Source organism: Ciconia boyciana, chromosome 19 (genome assembly GCF_034638445.1).
Source record: "Ciconia boyciana chromosome 19, ASM3463844v1, whole genome shotgun sequence".
NCBI classification, from domain to species: Eukaryota; Metazoa; Chordata; class Aves; order Ciconiiformes; family Ciconiidae; genus Ciconia; species Ciconia boyciana.
This window is the reverse complement of record NC_132952.1, coordinates 9,837,560-9,864,500: the sequence shown is the minus strand read 5'-3', so window position 1 is coordinate 9,864,500 and position 26,941 is coordinate 9,837,560. Positions and strand designations below refer to the sequence as shown.

General features: G+C 54.7%; 1 protein-coding gene across 14 annotated transcripts; it reads right to left on the bottom strand.

Moving 5' to 3' along the window:
- Positions 1-287: 287 nt before the first annotated feature.
- On the bottom strand, positions 288-25,691 carry LOC140661487 (uncharacterized). Of its 14 annotated transcripts, XM_072883666.1 has the most exons (14): positions 17,423-17,683; positions 15,961-16,051; positions 14,708-14,882; positions 13,274-13,395; positions 12,000-12,098; positions 11,483-11,623; positions 11,130-11,392; positions 10,265-10,454; positions 5,431-5,632; positions 5,031-5,153; positions 4,489-4,604; positions 3,921-4,051; positions 1,568-1,662; positions 288-988 (listed from the first exon to the last, which is right to left on the bottom strand). In XM_072883666.1, exons 4-8 carry the CDS (start codon positions 13,292-13,294, stop codon positions 10,298-10,300), a joined length of 681 nt encoding a protein of 226 aa, XP_072739767.1. In that variant the 5' UTR covers positions 13,295-13,395; positions 14,708-14,882; positions 15,961-16,051; positions 17,423-17,683; the 3' UTR covers positions 288-988; positions 1,568-1,662; positions 3,921-4,051; positions 4,489-4,604; positions 5,031-5,153; positions 5,431-5,632; positions 10,265-10,297. The 14 variants fall into 14 exon arrangements, with proteins under 14 accessions (XP_072739767.1, XP_072739773.1, XP_072739772.1 ...); XM_072883672.1 differs by lacking the exons at positions 14,708-14,882; positions 15,961-16,051 and adding an exon at positions 25,676-25,691 and having other exon boundaries at positions 12,000-12,095; positions 17,423-17,751; XM_072883671.1 differs by lacking the exons at positions 14,708-14,882; positions 15,961-16,051 and adding an exon at positions 18,471-18,612 and having other exon boundaries at positions 17,423-17,751.
- Between the last annotated feature and the right edge of the window lie 1,250 nt (positions 25,692-26,941).

The following is a 26,941-nucleotide window of genomic DNA, read 5'->3' as shown; positions in this document are numbered from 1 at the left end:
TAAGAGAGGAAAAAAAAAATAGCAAAAACCCCAAGTAGATGGAGACATAAAAAGAAAAATTTAAAGGCAACTGGGCACAGCACAGACTAGAACAAATTAAAAAATGAGGACAGCAAACCGGATAAAGACAGACGAGGAAAGACAATTTAAAAGCAACGGGGTACAGGACAGACAGGAAACAATTAAACAGGGAGAGACATCTTGACTAAAGTAGACACAGAATGAAAATTTTAAAAGCAACAGGATACAGGAAAAAATTAAAAAAAAAAAAGAGAGACAGAAAACAAGATAAGAGTACACCTAGAAACAAAATTTCAAAAAGAGAAGAATTATGAGAGTAAAAAAAATGAAAAATAGGGACAGTTTACTAGAAAAAAGTAGACAGGGTGCAGAGCAGAGGGAGTCACTGCAAAGAGAGACAGGCCACTGCACAGAGGGAGACCTCGAAATGCCATTTTCCCCAGCAATGCGGAAGAAGGCAGGGCGGGAAGAGTGAAATAATAGCAGGTGGGGAGCTGGAAAGGGAGGGGCATAGAAAGGAAACGTAGAAGGTGACGGTGTGGAGGGCAGCGCTAGCAGAAGGGCAAAAAGCTTTGGGGAGCCAAACAGCCTGAAAGGGAGACAGAGGCAGGTACAGGCAAGGAGGCAGGCAGAGGTCTGGAGAAGCACGGCAGAGAGGGGCCCGGACGCACGCGAGGGATGCGCGACTCACCGCAGCTCCTGCCACCGCCGGGAGACCTTCAGCGCCCCGGGGCTTCTCTCTCGGCCCCTGCCCCTTCCTCCTCCACAGTGCCGGCTGCCTCGCCCGCCCAGGTGCCCCGATGCTCCTCTCCCAAGAGGCTTCCCAGAGACACGGTGGCTCACGTGTGCGGCCCATGGGGGCACCGAGCTCCCGGCACCACGTGCTGGTGGTGCGCTCTGCCGGGGACGGCTGGGAGGGATCCTTCCCGGCTGCGGGGACCGGCTGCTCCTTGCTGGAGGCAGCTGCCTGGGGAAGCCCCTTCCTTTCACTCCTCAGCCAGCTCCCGCAGGCAGGCATGCCTAGGCAGCCCCCTCCCCACATAGAGCCCCTAGGCACAGCAGGGCCAGCCCCCTCCTCAGCCCTTTTTAAACCCTTGGCCCAGCCCCAGCCCTTTTTAAACCCTGGGCCCAGCCCCATCCTCACCTCATGGGTCCCACCTGTGCTGCCCCGGGCCACAGCTGGAGCCCATCGGGAACAGGGGGCCCATTACCCCAACCCTCACAAGCCAGACACAGCCAGCAACCTGGCACCGGCACGGGCAGACACCACCACCGAGCTGGCACCGCTGTGGGCAGATGCTGCCTCCAAGCTGGCACCGGCCTGGCAGACTTTATTTTACGGCCCAAAGCCAAGGTTGGCCTCTAAACAAGAAAACATGTGAAAGCACCCTTACAGGATGCCGGTCCGGTGGTGTCCATGATAGCTCTCACAGCCTCCCACGTAAGAGACAGCTCCCCTGTCCGGGACCATGTTTGGCATGTCCCAGGCCTTCCCCGCACCCATGATGAAAATCAAACAGAACAATTAAGGACTCTGCTTCATCACCTTGGCCTCCAAAAGAAACTTCCTTCCTCTGCTGACGGTCGACACGGATATCCTCGTGCTGTTCCTTGAATGCGGGCTGGCCTTGGGTGCCTGTGCTGCCAAAGGAAGAGAAAATGATCATGCTCTTGTAACGTGCTCCATCATCCTCTTGTTCTTCAAGAAATCAAAAGAAAGCTACCATCCCCATTGCTACGTAACAGAAGTTTGTGCAGGAGACGGCTGAGCCCATCCCCAGAAATGGAAAACTCTGCTATGACCCTGCTTTGCCTTTTGGCGACAGCGCCCGCCATCGGTGTGCCCCAAACAGGCGAGGTCCCGTTCGGGCTGGCGTCCGCCACAAACAGGCGACGTCCCCTGCGGGCTGAACAGAGTCAACTGAACAGAGTCTTCAGAAGAACTTAGTTGTGCATTCAGTTTACAAGTAAATCCCACCCAAGCAATGCTAGGGGGCATGCTGGCATAGAAAGGAATTCATGAGTTCATTTAGTATTTCTAGTGGAACATTCCATAGCTTGTAAAAACAGCCTTCAAGTCTTTTTCCCTGTTGCACCAACAACGCTTATTTTAGTTCTGCTTAAGGGGTCCCCTACAACTACTTACTACAGCATGTGTGGCTCCACTATCAATTAAAAAAATCTAGTCTTTCATTCCCCAGCTTGACTGGAACCAGAGGATCGTCTGGGGAAACTTTCATAGACTCCTCCGGCCCCCTTCGGTCCAACCCAATCTCCGTCATGACTCCAACCCCTTCTTCTGTCTCTCTTTCCCGAGATGACTCAGACGGGGCGGACAATCTTTTTTCCAACGGCCCTCTCGCTTACGATTGGCACGCCGATTCATTCCCAGGGGAATGTCATAACCATTTCTACTATTATTGCTACGGCCCCTTCCTCGCCCACAAAATTCACCTCGTGTATTTTCTCTCCCTTTTTCTCGGTCTTCTGTCAAGGCAGCCAACAAAGTAGCTTGCGGCGTTACTCGTCCCCGCTTCTCCTTCTCTCCTGTTTCCTCCCCACTATTACGTACCTTATACGCGACTGACAAGAACCGCGAGATTGTCATGCCATCCTCGCCCTCTACCTTTTGTCATCTCTTTCTTATACCTGCTGCCGCTTGACCAATAAACGGCGTGTTCAATAACTTTGAATTGCTATCATCTTCCGGATCGAGATCTGATTAGATAAATTCTTAGGCTTTTGCACTCCATGTTGAATCCCATACCCAATTAACTTTGGATATTCCTTTACCCTCTGTAATCCCTCACACTTGTGTTTGGATCCCACTCCGGATCCTCCTTTGGGAGGTACGTAATGGTATTAGGCACCCCCACACACACACACACATTGTTGGACCAGTCCCTCTCTAGCCTTCTCTAAAATTGTTCTCCTCTCCTCAGGGGTAAACAAATATTCTAGGAGAGCCTGTACATCTCCCCAGTTAGGATTATGAGTCGTGATTAACAGTACTATACATTCCCTCTGGATCGTTTCGATAGGATCTGACTGCCCGTTGCCAGTTTAATAAAGCAGAAGCGGTAAAAGGTACGTGTACGGATACCGCTCTTCCTTCAGGCCCTAGAGCCTGGCTGAGGGGAGCTTGAACTATCGGTTTCTGTCCCCTTGTTCTTTTAGAGACAGCACTCACAACTCCATTATCGCCTGAGCTATCAGATTCTGGCTGTTTTGGAGGAGCTACCAACAGCTGAATATCCTCTTCCGAATTTTCCCATTCAATACAACGAGGTTTTCCCTTTTTCTCTTTTAACGCACATATTCCAACCTGATGTTTAGAATCCACTAAACCACCTTTCTTCCTAATATCCCAATCGCGTCTTAACGGAAAAACCATATCCACGTAAGGCATTCCATCCCATTTTTCCGTTCTCCGACAAAACAACATTCATTCCGATATAGCGTTATATCTCAAGGATCCATTCTCAGGCCATTTTTCACCATCTTCCAATCGAGATCGTGGCCACCGTTGATTACAATATCGTTTTAGCCCATTCTTAGTCGTGGGATCTCCCCCAAATTTATTGCAATGCTTCAGAATGCATCCTAGAGGAGAGCAAAGGGGTGCCTCCTGGGAAGCAGCAGCGCCCACATCGGTACCGAAAAACCCAGCATTTCTACACAAACCAGAACGAGGGATGTCTCCCTCTGTTGAACAGGACAGCGTGTAGAAACAAACAGAACTACGCTACTGCCACCTATCTTTCCTGGTGCGTCTTATGCAGAGCCCAGAACAGAACAGAGGGTGCCTGCTTCCCGAGAGATCTTGCCCCTACTCCCCCTTTTCTCCTATCCCCCAAAAATACCTCTTTTCACTAGCATTGCACCGTTGTGTCGCTTACCGCCCGACTGCAGGAGAGGAGCTGAAGGAGTCCCCGGTCGACAGGTCGGTGCGCGCCGGAGTCCGCTCAGGCCTCTTCTCCCCGTTGGACGCGGCAAGACGAACCGGGCGAGGCTGTCGGCTCGGTCCCATCTGGGGTGCCAAAACCGTTATCCCACAAGCGTGAGGTCACTTGCCCGGTGTGCGAGACGCCAATATACGCACAGGGCAGAGGTATGTTTATTTCATGTCTGCGCAGAGATGGGCGCTAGGCGGTAGCTCCGCAAAGCTAGCACAGAGTTCGGTCATACAAGTACAGTATTTATACGGTCTAGCTATGCATATGCATAAGTAATCACACAAAGCAGTTTTCTATCGGTCTACATTTCTCTTATGTCAACTTAAAGCTACAGCGCTACTTTAACGTGCTGCGCACGCTGAGCGGTGAGGGCTCTCTGCTCGGGCCGGGGTCTCCAGCTCGAGGGGTGTGACTTTTAGGATGATAACGAGGATAGTTTGCGGGAGGGTGCTTCTTATCACGCTCCTACTAGTTGTTTCGGATGGTTCCCAAACCATTTTAATTAGCTTACCTATTTCTTCAGGATATGCTTCTCTCCCAAGGACAGTAATTCTCGTTTAGACGTTCCGCTTTCCAGCCTGCATCCTCCTTATCGGCTTTACCTAAGCCCTGGCCTTCCACCAGCTCCTGGTAGACGACACCGTTAGACTACAACACGACCGTTCTTTGACACCCGTCAGCGGGATCAGAATTAGGAACAGAAAGAACAGGACAAGCTAAACACCCACACGAGCCTCACATCCCTAAGAAATGACTAAAAAACCCCAAACGACCCCCATTTTAGATTGCATTGCCTTAGGGACCGCCTCCTTCAAGTGCCCGGGCGGAGCGGTGGAATCAGTCACAGAATTCACTTGCCTGCCAGGAGACAGCCCTTGTCCTCGCAAGGCAAATTTTTCAAAACAGCGTGCTATTTTCCCATTTTATCAACTACAGCGGGCTTGCCCTACCAGCACGAGTTGAGGACGTTTTCCTGTGGGTTCATTTGACACTCCATTAAGTTTTTAGCAGGCGCAAGCGACCAAGCGCAAGATAGAAAGTAAGCCAAGATACCGGCTGCCGTACAAAATTTCTTCAAGATTGCGCCTGCGGGAATCGCACAAAGCCCACGACGACTGAACAGGTATGTCGGAGGCCCCCCGGCAAACAGCGCCGACGTTTCGTGAAGCTCTTTTCCTGTCAAGAAAAGGGCCTTTTAGATGGTATCTCTGTTGGAATTCAGGCTGCTTCCTACTCATTCTGGCAAGTTCGCTTTCACAGCAACCCTGAGATCTTCAACCACCAAGCAACATTTGTAATTCTTGCTCTCTGCCTACGGGGAATTTCAGCGAATCAGAACACTACTTCAAGCAAAATTCCGGGTCTGTTTCACGCAAATCAAATATCTAAGCCGTGGACAGGTGTCTGTAGAAAGACGACGACTTTAAAAGATAAAGGGAAGTAGAGTACTCACTTTTCTGAAATGTCTTCCAGTCGTTCCATCGATTTAGCAGCCCGACCCAGCCGTCGAAATTCCGGAGCAACAGAGAGAGCGGTCGCACGTCCACGCCGTTCTCCCCTAGCCACAGAGCCTTCCGCTTTGCCCATTCCTGCCAACAGCCAGAGCATCGGCGCCGTAGCACCTTCGGAATAACGCACCTCCCACAGCTACGCACCTTTACAAAAGAACCGAGCAGCGTGTAAACAAACATTGCAACAGTTGCGGTAAGGGCTCAAACAGGGATGCCGATGTTATCACTCTGAGATTCAACAGCCACTAAAAATGTCATTTTGCTCCAGTATTACAGGAGTTCATTGGCTAGCGTCAAAAAAAATTTTGTTGAAAATTCATTGTTTGAAGCATGACTTCCAAATGCAAATGTTAAGCAATTCTCGTGAGTCTTTAACTGAGCGGCATTCAGGATCTGACTAAAACAATGGCGGAATGGAGGGCTAGAAGCCCAAAACTAACTCACCATCCTGGCAACTATGGGAGACTTTTGGTGACTGTGGGGAACTGAGCTTGGGAAGCTTTGCCCAGTCTGGCAATAGAAAGCTAAGGCCCTGCAAACACGGTACGTTTAACCAAAAAAAAAGGGGGGGGGGGAATATGTTGTTTTGTAGTTCCTCTGCTTTCTACACAGAACCAAAGCAGTTTTAGTTCAGTAACGAATGTTCACACTTCCACACGGCACTCTTACAAACATCAGTCACTGCTAATAAGCAACGGATGTAGTGGGTACAGAGAAACCTCCTGTCCAGCAAATGCTTTAAGCTTTTCTACGTTCAAGACTTTACTTCCCAGGTGCCTGCAAAGACCCTTACTCTGCCCTGCCCCACCCAACCCGTTCTATTTGGAACGATTGCTGAAAAACACGACCATTCCACAGCAAGTAAGCAACTGACATCCCGACCCAGAGCTTTCCCTTACAGGACAATGCCAAAGCCAAGCCCAGAATTTTTACTTGCCGATGACGGGCAGCGTGCGAGAGCAGAGCCGGACGCGAGGACTTCCCTCCGGGATGGCAGAGCCGCTGGTGCGCGCACACGCATGCGCGGTGCCGAGGTGCAGTTCCGGCTTCCGACCGTCCCGACGACCAAACGTCAGTACCTCAGGGGGGGAGCCGCGCATGCGCGGTGGCGCATTTTCAAGTGCTCGCTGCTGCCGCTCAGTGGACCAATGTCGGTACTGCAGCTGGGGAGCCGCGCATGCGCAGTGGCGCAATTTTGTTGGTGCTCGCTGCTGCCGCCGGGTGGACAAAGGTCGGTACTGCAGCAGGGGAGCCGCGCATGCGCAGTGGAGGACTTTCGAGTGCTCGCTGCTGCCTCCGTGTGGGCAAAGGCCGGTACTGCAGCTGGGGAGCCGCGCATGCGCGGTGGTGCATTGTCCCGAGCTCGCCGCTGCCACCGTGTGAACAAAAGTGGGTACTGCAGCTAGGGAGTCGCGCACGCGCAGTGGTGCACTGTCAAGTGCTCGGTGCTGCAGGCCTGTGGGCAAAAGTCGGTACTGCAGCTGGGGAGCCGCGCACGCGCAGTGGTGCAATTTTTTTCGTGTTCGCTGCTGCCTCCGTGTGGGCAAAGGTCGGTACTGCAGCTTGGGAGCCCCGCATGCGCGGTGGTGCACTTTCCCCCAGCTCGCTGCTGCCGCCCGATGGACAAAAATCAGTAATGCAGCCAGTGAGCCGCGCATGCGCAGTGGTGCATTTTCCCGAGCTCGCTGCTGCCGCCGTTTGGACAAAACGCGGTACTGCAGCTGGGGAGCCGCGCATGCGCGGTGGTGCATATTCCCGAGCTCGCTGCTGTCACCGTGTGGACAAAAATCGGTACTGCAGCTGGGGAGGCGCGCATGCGCAGTGACGGACTTTCGAGTGCTCTCTGCTGCCGCCGTGTGGACAAGATGCAGTACTGCAGCTGGGGAGCCGCGCATGCGCAGTGGTGCAATTTTTTTTTTTCGTGCTCGCTGCTGCCGCCGTGTGGACAAAATGCAGTAGTGCAGCTGTGGAGCCGCGCATGCGCCGTGGCGCATTTTCCCCCAGCTCGCTGCTGCCGCCCGCTGGACAACATTCGGTACTGCAGCCAGGGAGTCGCGCATGCGCGCTGGTGCAATTTTTTTTCGTGCTCGCTGCTGCCGCCATGTGGACAGAGATCGGTACTGCAGGTGGGGTGCCGCGCATGCGCAGCGGCGGACTTTCGAGTGCTCGCTGCTGCCGCCCGGTGGACCAGAGTCGGTACTGCAGCTGGGGAGCCGCGCTTGCGCAGTGGCGCATTTTAAAGTGCTCGCTGCTGTCGCTCAGGGGAACAGGGTCGGTACTGCAGATGGGGATCTGCGCATGCGCGGTGGGTCTTTTGGGCTCGCTGCTGCATCCCGGTGGACAAATGTCGGTACTGCAGCCCGGGCGCCGCGCATGCGCATTGGCGCATTTGTGTTGTGCTCGCTGCTGCCGCCCGGCGACCAAAACTCGGTACTGCAGCTGTGGAGCTGCGCATGCGCGGTGCCGCATTTTCAGGTGCTCGCCGCTGCCGCCCTGTGGACAAAACTCGGTACTGCAAGCTGGGGAGCCGCGCATGCGCGGTGGCGCCTTCGCCCGGCCTCGCTGCTGCCGCCCTGTGGACAACAGTCGGTACTGCGGCTGAGGAGACGCGCATGCGCGCTGAAGCATTTGTTTTGCGCTCGCTGCTGCCGCCCGGTGACCAAAAGTCGGTACTGCAGCCTAGGAGCCACGCATGCGCGGTGCCGCTTTTTCGTTGTGCTCGCTCCTGCCGCCCCGTGGACAAGCGTCGGCACTGCTGGTGCGGCCCGGCGCATGCGCGGTGGCGCATTTTCCCGTGCTCTCTCCTGCCGCTCAGGGGAACGACGTCGGTACTGCAGCTGGGGAGCCGCGCATGCGCGATAGCGGTTGTTTGGGGTTTTGGGGGGGGGGTTTGGGTTTTTTTTTTTTTTGTGCTCGCTGCTGCCTCTGTGTGGACAGAAGTCGGTACTGCAGCTGGGGAGAGCTCGCTCTGCCTTGTTGCCATTTAAAATTTCTTCATCTACATCCTCTTTTTATGCACTTTTAAACTCCTTTTTTTAGTCATATATATGAGTTCTTTTTCTATTTTATCACCCTATATATCTCGATTTAGATTTTTTTCATATTCTACCATCCTTTATATAATAGACAGAGGGGTTTCTTGTCAAATCTTTTTACGTATATATAAATAAAATTTTTCAATATACATAAAAAGCAGAGATTTTCCTCTGCTTCAATGCCTCACACCCCTGTTTACAGTTTTTCATTATTTAATCCCTCCCCCACCAATTGTCAGGCATTTGGGGGCTGTCACCCCCCCTTTCGGGGGGGTGAACTGTCCCGTGACCCCCCCCTCCCCCCACTCAACCTGCTCTTCTGCCACATCACCATCGTCCCCCCCAGTGACATCGGGGTGCCCCAATAGACATCATCACTCCCCAGCCTCCCCTCTTCTTCGTCACACCCAAAAGACAAACAAAACAAGGGAAACTGCCCCAACTGCCACCTCCTTATGTCACCGAAATCGGGAATCAAACTCCTTAACACCAATGTAGTATTAAGAAGCAGGCATTCTTTACTACGGCACCGGATGCACGGGGGATCGCTCCACCTAGCGTGCATACCGCAGGTTACATCAGCCGAAACTTACATTGTCCAGTTACATACATATGCATCAAGTCTCCTGGAATGATAATGCATATTCATTCTATTTCCCGGAACTAATTATCATACTTGCGTGGTCATTACGCATGCGTCCTTGAGCTCCGAGGGGCTTCCGTGGGGGTCTCTGGTGGTCCTTGGTGGCCGTACAGGTGTGTCCTTTAGTCGACCCCTTCTTCTGGACATGCGCAATCCCACCTTGCTTATGTAACTTGCTCCCCTTCTTCATGGTGCGTGGTTCCTAACAATGATTCGGCACCCTTAGCACAAACCAATTATTCTAACCACCCTTGACTCTTTGTCAAGATGGGCTGGGGCTGTACTGGGAACGTAGCAGCATGACCGTACTACTCCTTGTCCAATTGTCTTTGGGCATAGCAGCATAGCCATAGCCATAGGTGTACAAACACAATATTAAAGCATTGTCTAACCTGCTCCTATCTCTATGTTGCTTAGTTACAAAAGAACAAACTAACAATTTTGGTTACATCTGGTTACACTTACTTTCATCAGGCCATTTACATATGTACATGCCCCACCAAAAAAGGGGAGCTCCGCTAGAAAAATAAAGGGGGGGGCAGCCCCCCCAGCCCCTGTCCCGCAGCCTGGCAGCCGCCCCACGCCATAGGGGAGCGTGCCCGAGGACGGTGCCACGTCTCTCGCTCGGCCTCTGCTCCGCCATCTTCCCTCCCTTCCCGCGCTGCGACGGGCTCCCCAGGGCAACAAACGGCCCCGGTCCCTCTCGGCCCCGGGCTCTCCCCACCACCTGCGGGGCACCCACCGCACACAGAGCCAGGAGCCTCCAGCCACAGGGCTGGCCCCTGACCCTCACCATGCTTCACGACCCGCAGGGAAACCTGGCCGGGGGATCTAGGGAGCACCACCAGACGCTTACAGCAAGACCGCTGAAAAACAAAAACCCCACATTCCCTTTCAGCACATGAAAAAAAACAGCACAGCAGAAAGTACAGGGATTCAGTCGGAATAAGGGATAGGAGAGGAGCTGAGCTAAAGCAGGATTCTAGGGAAACGGGTCCGCTCCAGATACAGCGCACGCTTTAACAGCTACACTGACTGCAACGCTTCAAATCCCTATTGAGACCAAGCGGTAGGATTTTCAACACCTTCTTCACCTACAAGTGAACGCTCTTGCTGCTCTTGGAAAACGCCTCATCGCTTCCTTCCAGCACTGCTGCAGGGAGACAGCCCGGTGAGGCTGCAGGACAAGGCCGGACCATCATCAGAATCTACGCTTACGGATCCACCACAACGGCTACGGCCCTCGCGGCTGCTGCTGCTGCACGTCTTGCTCGCTCGGTCAAGAAAGCTGAAAGGGAAGTGTAAACCTTTAGAGAGTAACGTGGAAAATAAAGAACACATCTCAGTAATTCACTCTACGCTAAAAAGGTGGCCGTATGTTTATATACATCCAACAACAAGACTTACACTAGAAAAGCATTTGAGTTTCCTTTTGCATTCATTTAACTTGCACAGCTGGGATACCGTTAAACCATCTCTCTCCAAAATGCACGGTTATAACGTGACTGGGGGGGGTTGTGCGCTATGTCCCTCCTAGTGACATCTGCCCAGCTGCGCTGCCCAAGAGAGACGCTACTGAAGCGCCAGGGAAACGCGCCATGGAAAGAGAGGCAGAAATAAAGCACTGCAGAGCACGCCGTCAAAATACTGGGGAAAACCCCGTAACGTTCAGTTGCCTCTCTCTTGAAACATGGAGAACAAATACCTCACTGCTGAAACACACCTCCTAAGTTGCATGCCACAGCTATTGGGCAGTTACAGTTTCAACAGTGCCAGTCACTTTGTCAATGACACCATTTTAACTTCTGTTTAAAGTTCCAGTTTGATAGAAAAGTCAGTGAGATAAGAGATCCCCCAGACGGTTTCACTGGGGGGAGGGGGGCGCAGAAATCAAATCCCCAGTGCTGCAATACATCAGGCTACCAAAAGGGACCAGCAGATTTGCTAATGCTTTTGGCTGTACCGAAGCATGCAGAGGAACGCCTTTCCATCATATCTCGGCTGTTGCAACCGACAACCAAAGACCAGCGATGCCATCAACTTTTGGAAGACGTGCTGGGCTTGGGTCCTTGGAAGGAAATTGACTTTTCTGGGTGTTTTTAAAGAGAGTGAAAAGTCTTGCTGCTGATGACTTCTACTGGCACGTCCAGCCGCTCCGATGGGAAGTTCGTCAAATGCAACTTCTTTGAATGAGAAGGATTGCCAGTCGGGAAAATCTCTTTCCAACTGAAGTCAAAAATTACACACCGTAGCTTCAGGAAAAAGGACCTTCTCGAAGCAGTAACTCACCAAAACCACATCACTGGCGGTACTTACAAGGCTGCTAACGCTTCTTGGGAAAGCCTGGAAAACACGCGGAAGCGACGCCCATTTGTCCCGTTTTGTCCACGTCTCTTCTTTGACCTTGACGGCTTTTCGTACGGACGCTAGGATCGCAGTAAGGCTTTTCAAGTACTCCTACAAGACATTTTAAAACCTTACTGACTGAAAAAGCAGAAAGCTTTTCCCAGGAAAACAAAGGCTCTTTCTTCTGAACACCTGAACTCTTCCCAACAGTTTCTTTCCTCTTTTAGTACAAAATTATTTTCACAGTATCATTTCATAGGAAGCGCACAGAAACAGAAGATTACGCTTTCGGGAAGAGAAAAGAAACGGAGGGAAGTCAGCTTTGCGTAGGCACGCTCCAGAACACGCCTTTTTCTATCTGTAGTATTTGTGTTGAAATACTTCACAGAAAAACTACAGAAGGAGAGTTGGCCCATTCTTCACCTTAACTTTCAAGTCCCCGCTACGAGTACCTTAGGAAAAACGCAGGCACACATCGTAGACGTACCGTGGACTTGCAGACCACTACGGATCCTTTCCGTCCGTCTTGCACTTTCCTGGCAGAAGAAAGGGCGACCACGGCGAAATGGTGGCGGCTGACATTCTGCTGAGAGAGGAAAAAAAACCCTTTAGCATAAAGCTGGGTAGGAATCTAAAGCTTCCTTTTTTGGTGAAGCTTGGTGAAGACTACAACTGAGCGGAGGAAAAAGTGTTTTGCATCATCTTCGGTACAGTTGACGATACAGGCCGCTAGAGCTTGGGCACTTTTTAGACAACCGTGCCTTTTTTTGACTCACGGGCAGCTTTGGTTTGCGCAGCAAAAAGCGCAGCAAGAAGACGGCACGCCCTCAGACCCAGAGCGCAACCCTCCGGACGGCCACACGCCCCTCGCTGTTTTGAGGAGGAGCCGCCGAGCATCCCTGCGAGCACAGCTGCACGCGCAACATCACTTTCACCTACGCTGATTTCAGCGGATGCAGTTTCTGAAGCTTTACACTGAAAACTGTATTTGACACTTCGCCACAGGAGAAGCGATCCGTAACTAGAACCCCACAAAAACCTTGAAACACCACTTGCAATCCCACAGCAGCGACAGCTTCAGAACTATTTAGACCAGGAACAAGGGAGAAAAATAAAACCGCTTCATCGCACGCACGGGAAAGCGGCAGAGAAAAGGGTCAGCATTCGTAGCCCTCACAGAAAACAGGCATTCTCCTTCCCTTCCTAAAGCCCTCTCTTGGGTCTAAATACCGCAGCACTACCGTGGCAGTATCGAGAGCAGGGAACAACAGCCCCGCCGCTGGACGTTTACGTAGCGGCATACATAAACAGAGGGACACGTTTTGCCACGCACGACCCTGAACTTCCTGAAAATTCACGTTTACCAAAAAGAGCCGCTTGGAGCATACTGCCCAGCAGCGTTTGGCAATAAAACTGCCATGTGGTGGACCCACGCAAATTGCTCGGTAACTTGCTATTTGCTTCCCGTTGTTTTTCTTCCTTCGGAAATTCTACTTGCGGCCAAGTTATTCACTACGGCTTCAAGCATTGACCTTCCTGGGATTACCAGCACATCTACACAGGCAAGTAACTTACCTGCTCTTCTACCGTTGTCCAAATTCCAATTACAGTCATGAAAGAGGAGTGAGAGAGAAGAAAAGGAGAGCTCAGGCAGCAAGAGAGCTCTGCAGGCTGCCGCCACTCAGCGTCGCACTCTTCTTTTTAAACCACACACACGCGCCCCCCACAAAAAAACAGACCAAAAACCCCGTGACCTTGTACCTTTTTTCTTTCAGAGCTCATCCCTGTCTCAGCACGCCGTCTTGTCAAAGCGTGAAGTGCAGATGATCTGTAGCCCAATGACACTTGCGTGCGATGGATACGTGTTCAGAAGGAGTCCAGATCTGTAAGACAGGTGCCGTTTTGGTGGTTTTAATAATCATCACTCGAGTGCATTGACTGACACGTTTGGAAGGAAACTAACTGTTGTGGTTTAGCCCCAGTCGGCAATTAAGTGCCACCCAGCAGCTGGCTCACCCTCCCCCCCCAGGGGGATGGGGGAAAGAAGCCAAGGAGCAAAAGTCAGAAAACTCGTGGCCTCAGATAAGAAGAGGTTAATCATTGGAACAAAACAAGAAGAAGAATGAATTATCATGAGAAGGAAAACAACAAGAGAGCAAGAGAGGAACAAAACCCAGGAAAAAACAAGGGATGCAAGCCCTCACCACCCGCCGACCGATGCCCAGCCACTCCCCCAGCAGCGATCCCTATCCCCCGGCCAACTCCCCCCAGTCTCCATACTGAGCGTGACGCCAGATGGCACGGAATAGCCCTTTGGCCAGCTTCCATCAACTCTTTTGGCCGTGTCCCCTCCCAGTTTCTCGTGCGCCCGGCAGAGCACGGGAAGCTCAAAACTCCTTGACCAGTGGAAGCATTTCTTAGCAACAACTAGAACATCACTGTGTTATCAACATTATTCTCATCCTAAAATCCAAAACACAGCACTATACCAGCTACTAGGAAGAAAATTAACTCTATCCCAGACGAAACCAGGACACTCATTCACTTTTAAACATAGCGTCTCCTTGGGGGAAAAAAAATGTGTTAGAGATGGAAAAAAAAAAATGACAACTCGGGGCTCCCAACCACCACCGAGCAGTGGGGAAATTAACGAAAGTGAAGACAAAGAGCAGCAACACTGTAATCCTGATCACGGACTTCAGAGACCCTCCAAGTCTACACCTCAAGCCTAGGAATGACTAGTCCTTTTTTGGAAGGACAAACTTTTTTTACAGAAAACTCCTAGACTGAAGGCTCCACGGAAGAGAATGCGGATTGACCCACAGCACAGCATGCCATCAACACTCTAATGAAAAAAAAAAATTGAATAAAAATCAAGTTGAAATGTCAGTTTCCATCACATTTCACTCATTCTATTTCTACTGGCGTCTAGGTGCTCCAAAATTAACTCTACTGACACCATAGGTTACTAACAATGTAGTTGTGCATATAAAAAGAAAAGGCTCTTGCCAACCTGCCCGTAAAGTTAGTCTGAACAAACAGAAGAGAAACACTTGACCCTGAAGAAGGTAACAGGCAGCTCTTCATTTATCCGAGATGAAAGTTCATTCTTTTACCCGAAAGGAAAACCTTCGGAACTGCCAAGGGACCAATCCAGGAATGAGGCACGCTCCGTTACCCGCAGGTCTTCATCACCTTTTCTGCACTGGCAGCAGATTTGCCTTTTCTCTGGGTTTCAGGCGGAGCATCTGTAGCGTCCCTGAACTCGCAAAGGTTTCTCCCCGCTCCCCCGGCCCCATACGCGCGATTCCCTGAGCGGCAAGCGGGACCGACCACGCAGGATTTTCTGCACGTGACGCCGAAGGTGACACTGGGAAAAGAGGAGGCAAAAAATGATCCTGTTTGTCACACCCAGCCGACGGGGAAAACACAGGGGAGGGTTCTGCCAGAGGGGCCCTGCGGGGACAGGCCGTGCACCCCGGCAGCTCCAACCGACCGGCCCCTCTCCCCTTTGCCAGGTACCGGGGAGACACCGCTGCCTCCCGCTGCCGCCTCGCCCGCGCCCCCTCGCAGCGGGGCTGCCCCAGGAGAGCCGGGGCACCCCCACCTCGCTCCCACCCCCAGGAACGGGACCGGGAGACGCCCTCCATGCAGGGAGGGGCGCAGGGCGTGGATTTAATCCCCGAGGGAAGAGGCCAGGCTCCCCGCTGGCAGAAGGACCGCTCGCCTCCCTGCTGCTCAGAGCCGCTTGCTGGGGACAGCCCTGCCTGCGCCCGGCCGCTCTGCAGCCCCGCTGGGAGCGCAGTCCGGCTGACGGATGCTCCAGTGAACAGACGCTCCGGCTCACGGCCGCCCCCGCTCAGCTAACGTTGCCTCTGGCTAATGCACGCTCCAGACAGCGGACACCCCATCTCCTTCCAGCTCCTCCTCGCTACAGCTCTGGCTAACCGAAGCTCCGGCTCCGCACCGAAGCTCCGCTGGATTTCAGCTCCTTCTCCTTACGAGCTCCAGCTATTTGCCACAGTCTGGGCTTTCGACAAGCTCGGAAAGCGGTCGCTGTCAGAACTGGAATATGACTATTAAACATCACAGCTGGACGCTGTGGAAATACCGATTCATCAGTTTGTACGATTAAGTACTTAAGAACTATTCTCAGCAGCGTACAAAGAAGAGCTGGGCTCCAAGAGGGCGTGCGGGGTCTGAAAAGCACCCTTCCCCCCCCAGAGGCCACCTCAGACCGAGAGGCTGGCCCGGGGCACGCCGGCCTCCCGAACTCTGGGCTCCGACGCGACCAGACCCCCACCCTCCAGGGAGGGTCCGTGCACCCTGCCCACCCTCTGCTTTCCCCCGCAGCCCCCAACGCCCTCCCCCCGCCCTGCGCAAACAGCCAAACTGGCTTCTGCTTTGGGCCCCCAAACCAGCTCCCATTTCTGAGCCCACAAACCCACCTGCTCAGCCTGTTCTCGAGTCCCACAAATGCAGCACTTCACCTCTGCTCCTCAGCCCAAAAACATACCGCTCGGTCCCCTCTGGCAGGTCCTGAAAACGCACGACTCAAGCTGTTTCTCAGCCCCAAAGTCAGCCACCTCAGCCTCTTTTCAAGCCCCGAGAACACAAGACCCGCTCTCCATTTTCAGGCCCCAAACCAGCTCACCCTCTCTGCTTTCCGACCCCTTTGCGGTCCCCATGCGTGATGCTGCGGGGTGGGGGGAGCGGAGCCACCCCACAGCCCTGCACCCCCAGGGCCACACGTGCACTTTTTGGGAGTGCTTGGGCACTGCGGAGGGCCCGGCCCCACACCTCTGCGGGGCCGCACCAGCACAGGCAGGGCATCGCTTTATTACGGCTGCTTCCGGCTTGCTTTCTCCGGCACTGGTTGGGGGTGCCGGGCCCGCACCCCAAACCCCCGCAGCCCCAAGCACCCCTGCGGGGAGCCGGGCCCAGCCGCCTCCAGGAACCCCCGCCCGCCGCAGCCGTGGCCCTTCCCCGCCACTCCGGCCACCGGCACCCGCCCGGCGCCGCAGGAGCCCCCCGGGCCGCCGCTGCCCGACCTGCGCCGGGAGCGGCAGAGGCTGCCCAGCTCCACAAGCAGAACCTGAGAGCCAGATGGGGCTGCCCCTACTCCCCCCGGCTCGCACACGGGTTCGGCCCCAAAACCCCCCGACGAACCCCAGGAGAGCGCTCGGCCCGGGGCTGCTTTTTCCCCCGACAGTCCCAAGAGAACAGAGCCTGCACCCGCCTCTATTTCATACAGGGATGGGGAGCAGGACAGAGGACTGGAAAGAGAAAAGGAAGACAAGGGAGAAGACTGAGGTGCCGCCAGAGAATGAAAGGCCGAAAGAAAAGGTCAGAGACGTAGAGGAAATCAAACACAACAGGGACGAGAAGCCCTGCAGAGAGATGGAGCAAGAAAAGGCAGGGTCAGCGAGCAGGACAGAGGGGTAGAGAGGTGGGGGGGAAAGGAGAGGAAGAAGAACAGAGGAACGTGACGGCGACAGGGCGCAGGACATACAGACAGAGAGAGAAAAACCACAGGGAACAGGACAAAGGGACTGGGAAAGCAAGAAAGGGTCAGATTTGTACAAAGAGACCAAGAAGGAAAAAGGAAAAAAAAAGCAAGCCATGGGCTAGAGGACAGAGGCAGAGGAAAAAAGGGCCAGGGAGCAGGACAGAGAAGGAGAGAAAGGAAAAAGCGGAGACAGGGAAGAGGGTCAGGGAGAGGAAGCAAAGGGCAGGGAGCAGGAGAGAGGTGGAGAAAGAAGCGCTGGGGCAGAAGGATAGAAAGAGAACAAAGACAGGAAGAAGGATGGCGGACGATAGAGAGAGGGGAAAAAGAAGGACGAGGAGCAGGACACAGATTGTCAGACAGGGACAGGGAGCAAGACCACGCGCTGGCTGACGCATACAGACCCTGCGGTGCACGCTGGCGGCCTGGCCTGCCGCGGACTACGAGGAGGGATCCTTCCTCACCCGGAGAGGCAGGCTCTCTCTTGCCTGCAGCGGGAGGCAGCCGCCAGACGGCCTTCCATTTCTTCTTCTTTACCCTTCTCTGGCTTCTTTCTCCAGCTTCAGCCGCGGCAGCTCCTGTCCACAGCCAGCAAGCGCTCCGCCCGTCCCTTTTCGCCCCCACGCCGCGAGGAGAGCCAGGCCAGGCACAGACAATCCACGCAAGCCTGAGGCGGGTGCCGTCACCGGCAGCCCCAGGGGAGGAAGGGACGACCGTGTCCTCAGTGCAGCCTCTGGGAGAGGGAAAGAAGAAGCAGAAACCGTTATTACTGCAGATCGCCCCCGGCTGAAGCCTCTCCTTCCGCAGGGGCTTCTCGAGACGCGCGGAAGGCCAGCTTGCCACCGGCACGACGGGGCTTGGGAGCGACCTGGGGCTACGGGACAGGCTTCAGGGGAGGGGCTGGAGCTGGGGGCAGCTGCGCGTGGGGGGGCAAGCGGGGCCGGGGAGGCTCAGGGGGAGCTCTGGAAGCGGGGAGCCGCCCGGCGTCTGCGCCTGGGGGGGTGTCCGCCTTCTTCCCCTCTCCCCTTCTCTCAGCTCTCAGGCAACTCCCTGGGGCTGCCCTGACCCAGCTCGCCTCCGGCACACCGGCAGCCTGCCGCAGCGGGCAGTTTCAGGCTTCCCGTCCCGCAGCCAGCGGGCAGAACACACCCCCGCGCCCGCCAAAGGGGCTCGCTCGCCTTACCGCTGCCCCAGGACGCCCGCCGACGCCGAGACCCGCGCCCAGCGCGCCGCCATGCCGCTCCCGGGCACCGCGCATGCGCCGGCCGCCGACGGCGCGCCGGAGGGGCCAGGGCTGGCGCCCGAACGCCGGGCGGTAGCACCGCGGCACCGGCAGCAGCGAGCATCCGGCGGGCGGCGCGGACCCAGGGGCGGCACCGGCGCTGCAGTTCCACGCCGAGCGCCCGCCGGCAGCGTGCACGCGGGGCGGCGGCAGCGGCGGCGTTTCCTTACCGGGAGGCAGCAACGAGCGCGGCGGCGGCGCTTCGCAGGCACCGCGGCACCGCCTTGCCGTTACCGGCGGACGGCAGCCGCGGTGAGCACGGCGGCACCCCACCGCACATGCGCGGTGCCGGACCTGCAGTACCGCGTTTCCTCCGCCAGAGGGCAGCAGTGAGCGCGGGCGCCGCCGCGCGCCCCCCCGCGCGCGCGCCACGTGCCCGAGGCCGTTCCCCGCCGGCAGACGGCTGCCGGCCCCGGCAGGTACCCGGAGGCCAGCATGGGGCGAGGACGCACCCCGGCGTGCTGCACACACCAGCGGGGCTGGCTGGAACCTCCCTGCCGAAAGACTACATCTCCCGGCATGCCCTGCCAACAACGTGCCCGACCACCAGCTGGCTACCCCAGGACTACAGCTCCCAGCATGCTGCGGGCTGCTGCCTCCTGTGCCATTTAACCCTATGGGGACACCGGCCCCTACGCCCTCCTCCCCTCACCGGCACCCGCGGGACCGCGCCGCGCCTGCGGAGGCCGGCTCGCAGGGCCGGGATTCCCAGCACCACCACCGGCTCCGCTTCGGGTCCGATGCTTCCCCAGCTGCCCCGCACCCCTCCGCACGACCTGGAAACCCCCCACACACAGACACGCACCCGGGGACGGGGGGGGGCCCTTTGTGTCGGGACCACCCTTTTGCAGGGCCTCGACCCGACCCAGCTGCTTCCCCAGCACTACCCCTACCCCCTGTGAGCCCCAGCGCTCAGGCAGCCCCGCGTGTCCCTGTGCGGCCTCCCCCCTGCCCCGGTGCATCAGTTTTCCCCCATCCCCTCAGCTTCTGGGCCACCCGCGACCCCGGCGCCGCACCCTCCGCTCCTTGGCCCTAGTGCGGGTCTTCCTGGACCCGGTCGCTGTTGCCCCAGCCCCACCTCCCCCTTTGTGTCACCTTCCCCGGGATGTTCCCGGTCGCAGGGACCCGCCCCCGCCCGGCCCCATTCACCTGTTCTGTGCTTGCAGCCTCAGTCCCGGTCCCAGCATGTATTGCTCAGCACTGGCGTTGTTGTCCTGGACCTACCCTCATGGGGTGATGTGAACACCACCCTCATGGCAGTAGCCCAGCTCAGCAGCCCCCGGCCCACAGCTGCAGCCCGTGTGGGGACACGGGCACCATAGCCATCAGCCCTGCTGGCCACTCCAGAGGCTTGTCAGCCCCAGGCCCTGGGCCCAGAGCTGCATCCCACCGAGAACACAGGCTATTGCCCTCGGCCCCACTGGGGACACCTGTGGTCGCTGGGACAGCAGAGGGGTGCCCCAGCTCCTGAGGGCAGCTTGCCAAAAGCCAAAGGGAGAGTCCTGGGCTGCACAGGAAGAGAAAAGGGGACGAGAACAAAGGGAGAGCCCTGGAGTGCAATGCTGGGGTGGGAGGAAGCCATCAGCAGGTGACAAGGAAAACATAGGACTCTGGGGGCACAGGAAGGGGGGGGGGGCCTGGGCCCCACAGAGAGGAAAACAGTTGACCCTAGAGCACACCAAAAAAGCACTGGCAAAACTCTGGGATGGGAGGAAAGCTAAACAGGAAGCATTGCGGCACGCTGTATGACAAACACAGGGCCTTGGGACACACAGAAGGACTCGGGGGGAACCTAAAATATGAATTCAGGAGTTCAGAGGGCTCCAGGGCACAGCCGAATACAAACTGGTGCACACCAAAAGGGCTGTGCAGCATGCCACGGGGCTCAGTGTCGCTGTTTGCTTAGGGACATGGTGTAGTGGTGGTCTTGGTAGTGTCAGGCTTACGGTTGGACTCGATGATCTTAAAGGTCTTTTCCAACCTATACGATTCTGTGATTCCGTGATGGGAAGCGGCCTGCAGCCACCACCAGACCCTATGGAAACTCCCTCTCTCAGCACCGTTTGTGCTGGCCCCAGACCTTCGCCCGTACCTTGGGTACTGTAGGTGGTTGCCCCCTCAGCGACCTCGTTGGGAATGAAGAGCTCACAACCCGTATTCCTTCAGATCCTCCTCTCTGTCCCCTCTGGCCACGCTTGCCCCAGACCAAACAGCCCGGACCAGCCCTTGCCGTGCTCCGGCCTCACTCGCCCCTCACCTGCCCAACACACAGGGCTCTCCCCCCACTAACCGGCACCACCTCAGCCGAGGGACCCTGTGCCCAAAGCCTGCTTCCAGGCGGGCTTGCGCGCCTGCCTCCCCGCAGCTCCAGCGTGTCTGCGTCTGCAAGACCAAGGGCGCGTGCACGGGCCCAGAAGGAGGAGCAATCTTGGCTTCCCTAACCGTATTTTACTACTGTTTGTGCGCTATTCCCACCCAGACCTTCGTATGCGCATACCTAACCCAAAAATCTCTTCGCCCTTAGCACCTTCAGTCACTCGCAGCACTGAGGTTCTTCCCCTCTCTCAAAACTTACTTGCTCTTTCCTGTCTCCTTGTCGCACCTCCTCGGCCCTTTCTGTACATTCTTCCTTCAAACAACACGACTGAAATCAACAAAATGGGTCAAGCAGCTGTCTTCAAGTTGATGCCTCTGATAGGATTATCCTACAAACCAATCCAACTCCTAAGGTCATTGGACAATTCTAGTTTTAGAGCATTTTTCCAAAGCTTTTAAGTGCGGTTCCCTGCTAGGTTATGTGATAAAAAGCTTGCCTCCATAAACTCCAAGTCACACAGAGGCGCTATGCCAGGTAAGGCACCCCAGCGACCCAGCCAGAGAAACGGATTCCCTGCCCTGGCTCCTCCCAGAGCTGTCCCGGCAGAGCCACCAGCCCCACGGTACGGGGTGACACTCGTCACGACGAGTAGACGGGAGCGGCTTTCCGGATCACCATACAGACTGAGAAAGGTTGCCGACTAAGGCTGTGGGACGCACGTGGGGACCGCACAGGATGTACTATGGTCTGTTTACTGGAGGAACCAAAGGTGGGGAAGGGGAGGTAGCAGAGGAGTTTGGGGAGGAACAAGCATCGGAAAAGAGAGGGACAAGGGGATAAAAAGGGCTGGTGGCACGCAAATAGGTTGCTGGTCAGTAGGATTGTCTGGCCATGCCCTGTGCCTGACCAGCAGAGTCTCCTGTCTTCTCATTAACTCCATCCCTAGGTATTTTTGTGAGGGAAAGGTTCTCTGGTTTTGTGTGCGTGCGTGTGTGAAGGCCGAGGCCGAGCGGCCGAGGTGCAGGGCCGAGCTGTGGGGCCTAGGCTGAGTCGTGGGACCTAGGCCGAGCGGCGGCCTCGTCCCTGGAGCTCGGCAGGCATCCTAGATGGCATAGAAAAGAACAAGAACACTCTTTTTTGGGAACAGAGATCTTAGGAGAGGTGCGATGGCAACAAAGCGAGTCCAAAGGGGGCTTACGGAGCTAAAAGCGTGCTGCTCGGGAGGCATCGTGACAGTAGCAGAGGGCTTCTGAGAGGGACAGACACAAGAAGGCTCGAGGGCGTGGTGAAGAAGTCCAGAGGGGATTTGAACAGACTACGGATGTCCTCAGGGGACCAGGGACTGAACAGAGGTGTCCTAGCTAGCAGAGAGGACAACATGAGTGCTCTGGAGATGAAAGATGTCAGCGGGAATGGTTCTCGGGAGCAAGAAGGGTGCAAATTGTGCTACAGAGCCACAGAGGGCTGCGGGGCACGAGGACGGCCTCAGGAGGCACGGTGACGGCACAAGGCGGCTGCTGAGAGCGAGAGAGAGAGAGAGACAGACAGACAGACAGAAGGCAGCTCTGGCAGGCAATGCAAAACTCAAGAGGGTGTCCCAGCGATGTCCTCAGGGGATGAGCGACCGAACGGAGACATCCTAGACAGCAGTGAATAAGGTAAGGGAGCTGTGGGGCACAACGACAGCCTGAGGAGGGGTTCTGTCCGAATAAGAGAGAGACACAAAGAGGGCTGCAGAGCTGGAAGGGTGCCGTGGGGCACGAGGACAGTCTCGGGCGGCGTCATGACAGGAACGAGGGGGCTCCGGGGGTCGGGGGAAACGTGGACAAAGAGACAAACAAAGGATTGCTGACACAATGAGGTCCTCGGGAGGGGATCTGAACGGAGTAGAGATGTCCTCAGGGGGCCGGGGACCGAACAGAGGCATCCGACATGGCGGAGGGAAGGCAAGAGTGCTCTGAGGGAAAACGGAAGCCTGAGGAAGCGTTGTCTCTGAAGAAGAAAGATACAAAGCCCGCTGCAGAACTAAAGGATGGCCATGGACCACAAGGGCGCTGGCAGGAAGCGTCGCGACAGAAACAGAGGGGTGCCGAGATGGCCAGAGAGACAGAAGGCGGCTTGAGGGCACAAAGGCACTGGGGAGGGGATCTGAACAGAGTACGGAGGTCACGAGGGAGACGCCGACCCACTGGAGGCAAGCGAGATGGAGGAGAGGACAAAGAGACTGCTCTGAGGAAGAGGGAGGAGATGTTCTTACAAAGCCAGAGGGGTACAAGTTACGCTTCACAAATAACAGCATGCCGAGGAGACCCTCTAACGCCTCAGGATGAACGGAGAGAAGAGAAAAAAAAATAAAAGACAGAAAGAAAATTTAAGCAGCAACAGGGTATGTGACAAGACAGAGAGAACTAAAAACACAGGGACAGACAGCTCGATAAAAGTCAATACAGAAAGAACACTGAAAAAGCAAAAGGGTACAAGGCAGAGGAGAAAAAATTTAAAAATAGGAAGAGCAAACTAGATAAAAGCAGGCATAGAGAAAAACTGAAAAACAAAGGCCTTCAAGGAAGAAAACAATAAAATAGAGGGACAGCAAACTAAATAAACAAAGGCACAGAAACAACATTTAAAAAGCGACAGGGTGTCGTGGTTTAGCCCCAGCCGGCAGCTAAGCACCACGCAACCGCTCGCTCCTCCCCCGGTGGGATGGGGGAGAGAATTGGAAGAGCACAAGAAAACTGGTGGGTTGAGATAAGAACAGTTTAATAATCGGAACAAAATAGTAGGAATAATAATAATGAATTGTAATGAGGAGGAAAACCACAAGAGAGAGCGAGAGGAACAAAACCCAAGGGAGGGAAAATAAAAAAAAGATACAACCGCTCACCACCCGCCGACCGACGCCCAGCCAGTCCCCGAGCAGCGACCGCTACCCCCCGGCCAACTCCCCCAGTTGGTATACCGGGCACGAGATCCTAGGGTATGGAATAGCCCTTTGGTCAGTTTGGATCCACTGGCCTGGCTGTGCCGCCTCCCATTTCTTGTGCACCTGCCAGAGCACGGGAAGCTGAAAAAGTCCTTGACTGGTGTAAACACCGCTTAGCAACAGCCAAAACATCAGCGTGTTATCAATCTTATTCTCATCCTAAAATCCAAAACACAGCACTATAGCAGCTACCTGGAAGAAAATTAACTCTATCCCAGCCAAAACCAGGACACAGGCTATGGCACAGGCTAGCATGAAAGAGAAAATAAAGACAGTGAACTGGATACAAGGAGATAGAGAAAAAAATTCAAAAGCAACGTGACACAGGAAAGCCTGGAAATAATTAAAAAATAGGGTTAGACATCTGGGTAAAAGTAGGCAGAAAAAAATTTTACAGGTCACAATATACAGCACAGATAGGGAAAAAATAAACAAGAGACAGAAAAAATACATACAAGTGAACATAGAAACAAAAATTCAAAAGCTTTTTCAATTCAAAAGACATTAAGAGAGGAAAAAAAAATAGCAAAAAACCCAAGTAGATGGAGACATAAAAAGAAAAATTTAAAGGCAACTGGGCACAGCACAGACTAGAACAAATTAAAAAATGAGGACAGCAAACCGGATAAAGACAGACGAGGAAAGACAGTTTAAAAGCAACGGGGTACAGGACAGACAGGAAACAATTAAACAGGGAGAGACATCTTGACTAAAGTAGACGCAGAATGAAAATTTTAAAAGCAACAGGATACAGGAAAAAATTAAAAAAAAAAAAAAGAGAGACAGAAAACAAGATAAGAGTACACCTAGAAACAAAATTTCAAAAAGAGAAGAATTATGAGAGTAAAAAAAATGAAAAATAGGGACAGTTTACTAGAAAAAAGTAGACAGGGTGCAGAGCAGAGGGAGTCACTGCAAAGAGAGACAGGCCACTGCACAGAGGGAGACCTCGAAATGCCATTTTCCCCAGCAATGCGGAAGAAGGCAGGGCGGGAAGAGTGAAATAATAGCAGGTGGGGAGCTGGAAAGGGAGGGGCATAGAAAGGAAACGTAGAAGGTGACGGTGTGGAGGGCAGCGCTAGCAGAAGGGCAAAAAGCTTTGGGGAGCCAAACAGCCTGAAAGGGAGACAGAGGCAGGTACAGGCAAGGAGGCAGGCAGAGGTCTGGAGAAGCACGGCAGAGAGGGGCCCGGACGCACGCGAGGGATGCGCGACTCACCGCAGCTCCTGCCACCGCCGGGAGACCTTCAGCGCCCGGGGCTTCTCTCTCGGCCCCTGCCCCTTCCTCCTCCACAGTGCCGGCTGCCTCGCCCGCCCAGGTGCCCCGATGCTCCTCTCCCAAGAGGCTTCCCAGAGACACGGTGGCTCACGTGTGCGGCCCATGGGGGCACCGAGCTCCCGGCACCACGTGCCGGTGGTGCGCTCTGCCGGGGACGGCTGGGAGGGATCCTTCCCGGCTGTGGGGACCGGCTGCTCCTTGCTGGAGGCAGCTGCCTGGGGAAGCCCCTTCCTTTCACTCCTCAGCCAGCTCCCGCAGGCAGGCATGCCTAGGCAGCCCCCTCCCCACATAGAGCCCCTAGGCACAGCAGGGCCAGCCCCCTCCTCAGCCCTTTTTAAACCCTTGGCCCAGCCCCAGCCCTTTTTAAACCCTGGGCCCAGCCCCATCCTCACCTCATGGGTCCCACCTGTGCTGCCCTGGGCCACAGCTGGAGCCCATCGGGAACAGGGGGCCCATTACCCCAACCCTCACAAGCCAGACACAGCCAGCAACCTGGCACCGGCACGGGCAGACACCACCACCAAGCTGGCACCGCGGTGGGCAGATGCTGCCTCCAAGCTGGCACCGGCCTGGCAGACTTTATTTTACGGCCCAAAGCCGAGGTTGGCCTCTAAACAAGAAAACATGTGAAAGCACCCTTACAGGATGCCGGTCGGGTGGTGTCCATGATAGCTCTCACAGCCTCCCACGTAAGAGACAGCTCCCCTGTCCGGGACCATGTTTGGCATGTCCCAGGCCCTCCCCGCACCCATGCTGAAAATCAAACAGAACAATTAAGGACTCTGCTTCATCACCTTGGCCTCCAAAAGAAACTTCCTTCCTCTGCTGACGGTCGACACGGATATCCTCGTGCTGTTCCTTGAATGCGGGCTGGCCTTGGGTGCCTGTGCTGCCAAAGGAAGAGAAAATGATCATGCTCTTGTAACGTGCTCCATCATCCTCTTGTTCTTCAAGAAATCAAAAGAAAGCTACCATCCCCATTGCTACGTAACAGAAGTTTGTGCAGGAGACGGCTGAGCCCATCCCCAGAAATGGAAAACTCTGCTATGACCCTGCTTTGCCTTTTGGCGACAGCGCCCGCCATCGGTGTGCCCCAAACAGGCGAGGTCCCGTTCGGGCTGGCGTCCGCCACAAACAGGCGACGTCCCCTGCGGGCTGAACAGAGTCAACTGAACAGAGTCTTCAGAAGAACTTAGTTGTGCATTCAGTTTACAAGTAAATCCCACCCAAGCAATGCTAGGGGACATGCTGGCATAGAAAGGAATTCATGAGTTCATTTAGTATTTCCAGTGGAACATTCCATAGCTTGTAAAAACAGCCTTCAAGTCTTTTTCCCTGTTGCACCAACAACGCTTATTTTAGTTCTGCTTAAGGGGTCCCCTACAACTACTTACTACAGCATGTGTGGCTCCACTATCAATTAAAAATCTAGTCTTTCATTCCCCAGCTTGACTGGAACCAGAGGATCGTCTGGGGAAACTTTCATAGACTCCTCCGGCCCCCTTCGGTCCAACCCAATCTCCGTCATGACTCCAACCCCTTCTTCTGTCTCTCTTTCCCGAGATGACTCAGACGGGGCGGACAATCTTTTTTCCAACGGCCCTCTCGCTTACGATTGGCACGCCGATTCATTCCCAGGGGAATGTCATAACCATTTCTACTATTATTGCTACGGCCCCTTCCTCGCCCACAAAATTCACCTCGTGTATTTTCTCTCCCTTTTTCTCGGTCTTCTGTCAAGGCAGCCAACAAAGAAGCTTGCGGCGTTACTCGTCCCCGCTTCTCCTTCTCTTCTGTTTCCTCCCCACTATTACGTACCTTATACGCGACTGACAAGAACCGCGAGATTGTCATGCCATCCTCGCCCTCTACCTTTTGTCATCTCTTTCTTATACCTGCTGCCGCTTGACCAATAAACAGCGTGTTCAATAACTTTGAATTGCTATCATCTTCCGGATCGAGATCTGATTAGATAAATTCTTAGGCTTTTGCACTCCATGTTGAATCCCATACCCAATTAACTTTGGATATTCCTTTACCCTCTGTAATCCCTCATACTT

Coding starts and splice junctions, on each gene's coding strand:
- LOC140661487 (XM_072883671.1), bottom strand. CDS start 13,294: ATGAGCTCTGAAAGAAAAAAG. Junction 12,099..13,273: donor TGAGCTCTGAAAGAAAAAAG/GTACAAGGTCAC, acceptor TTCCTCTCTCAG/CAGAATGTCAGCCGCCACCA. Junction 11,393..11,482: donor CAAGAAGCGTTAGCAGCCTT/GTAAGTACCGCC, acceptor TTTTGACTTCAG/TTGGAAAGAGATTTTCCCGA.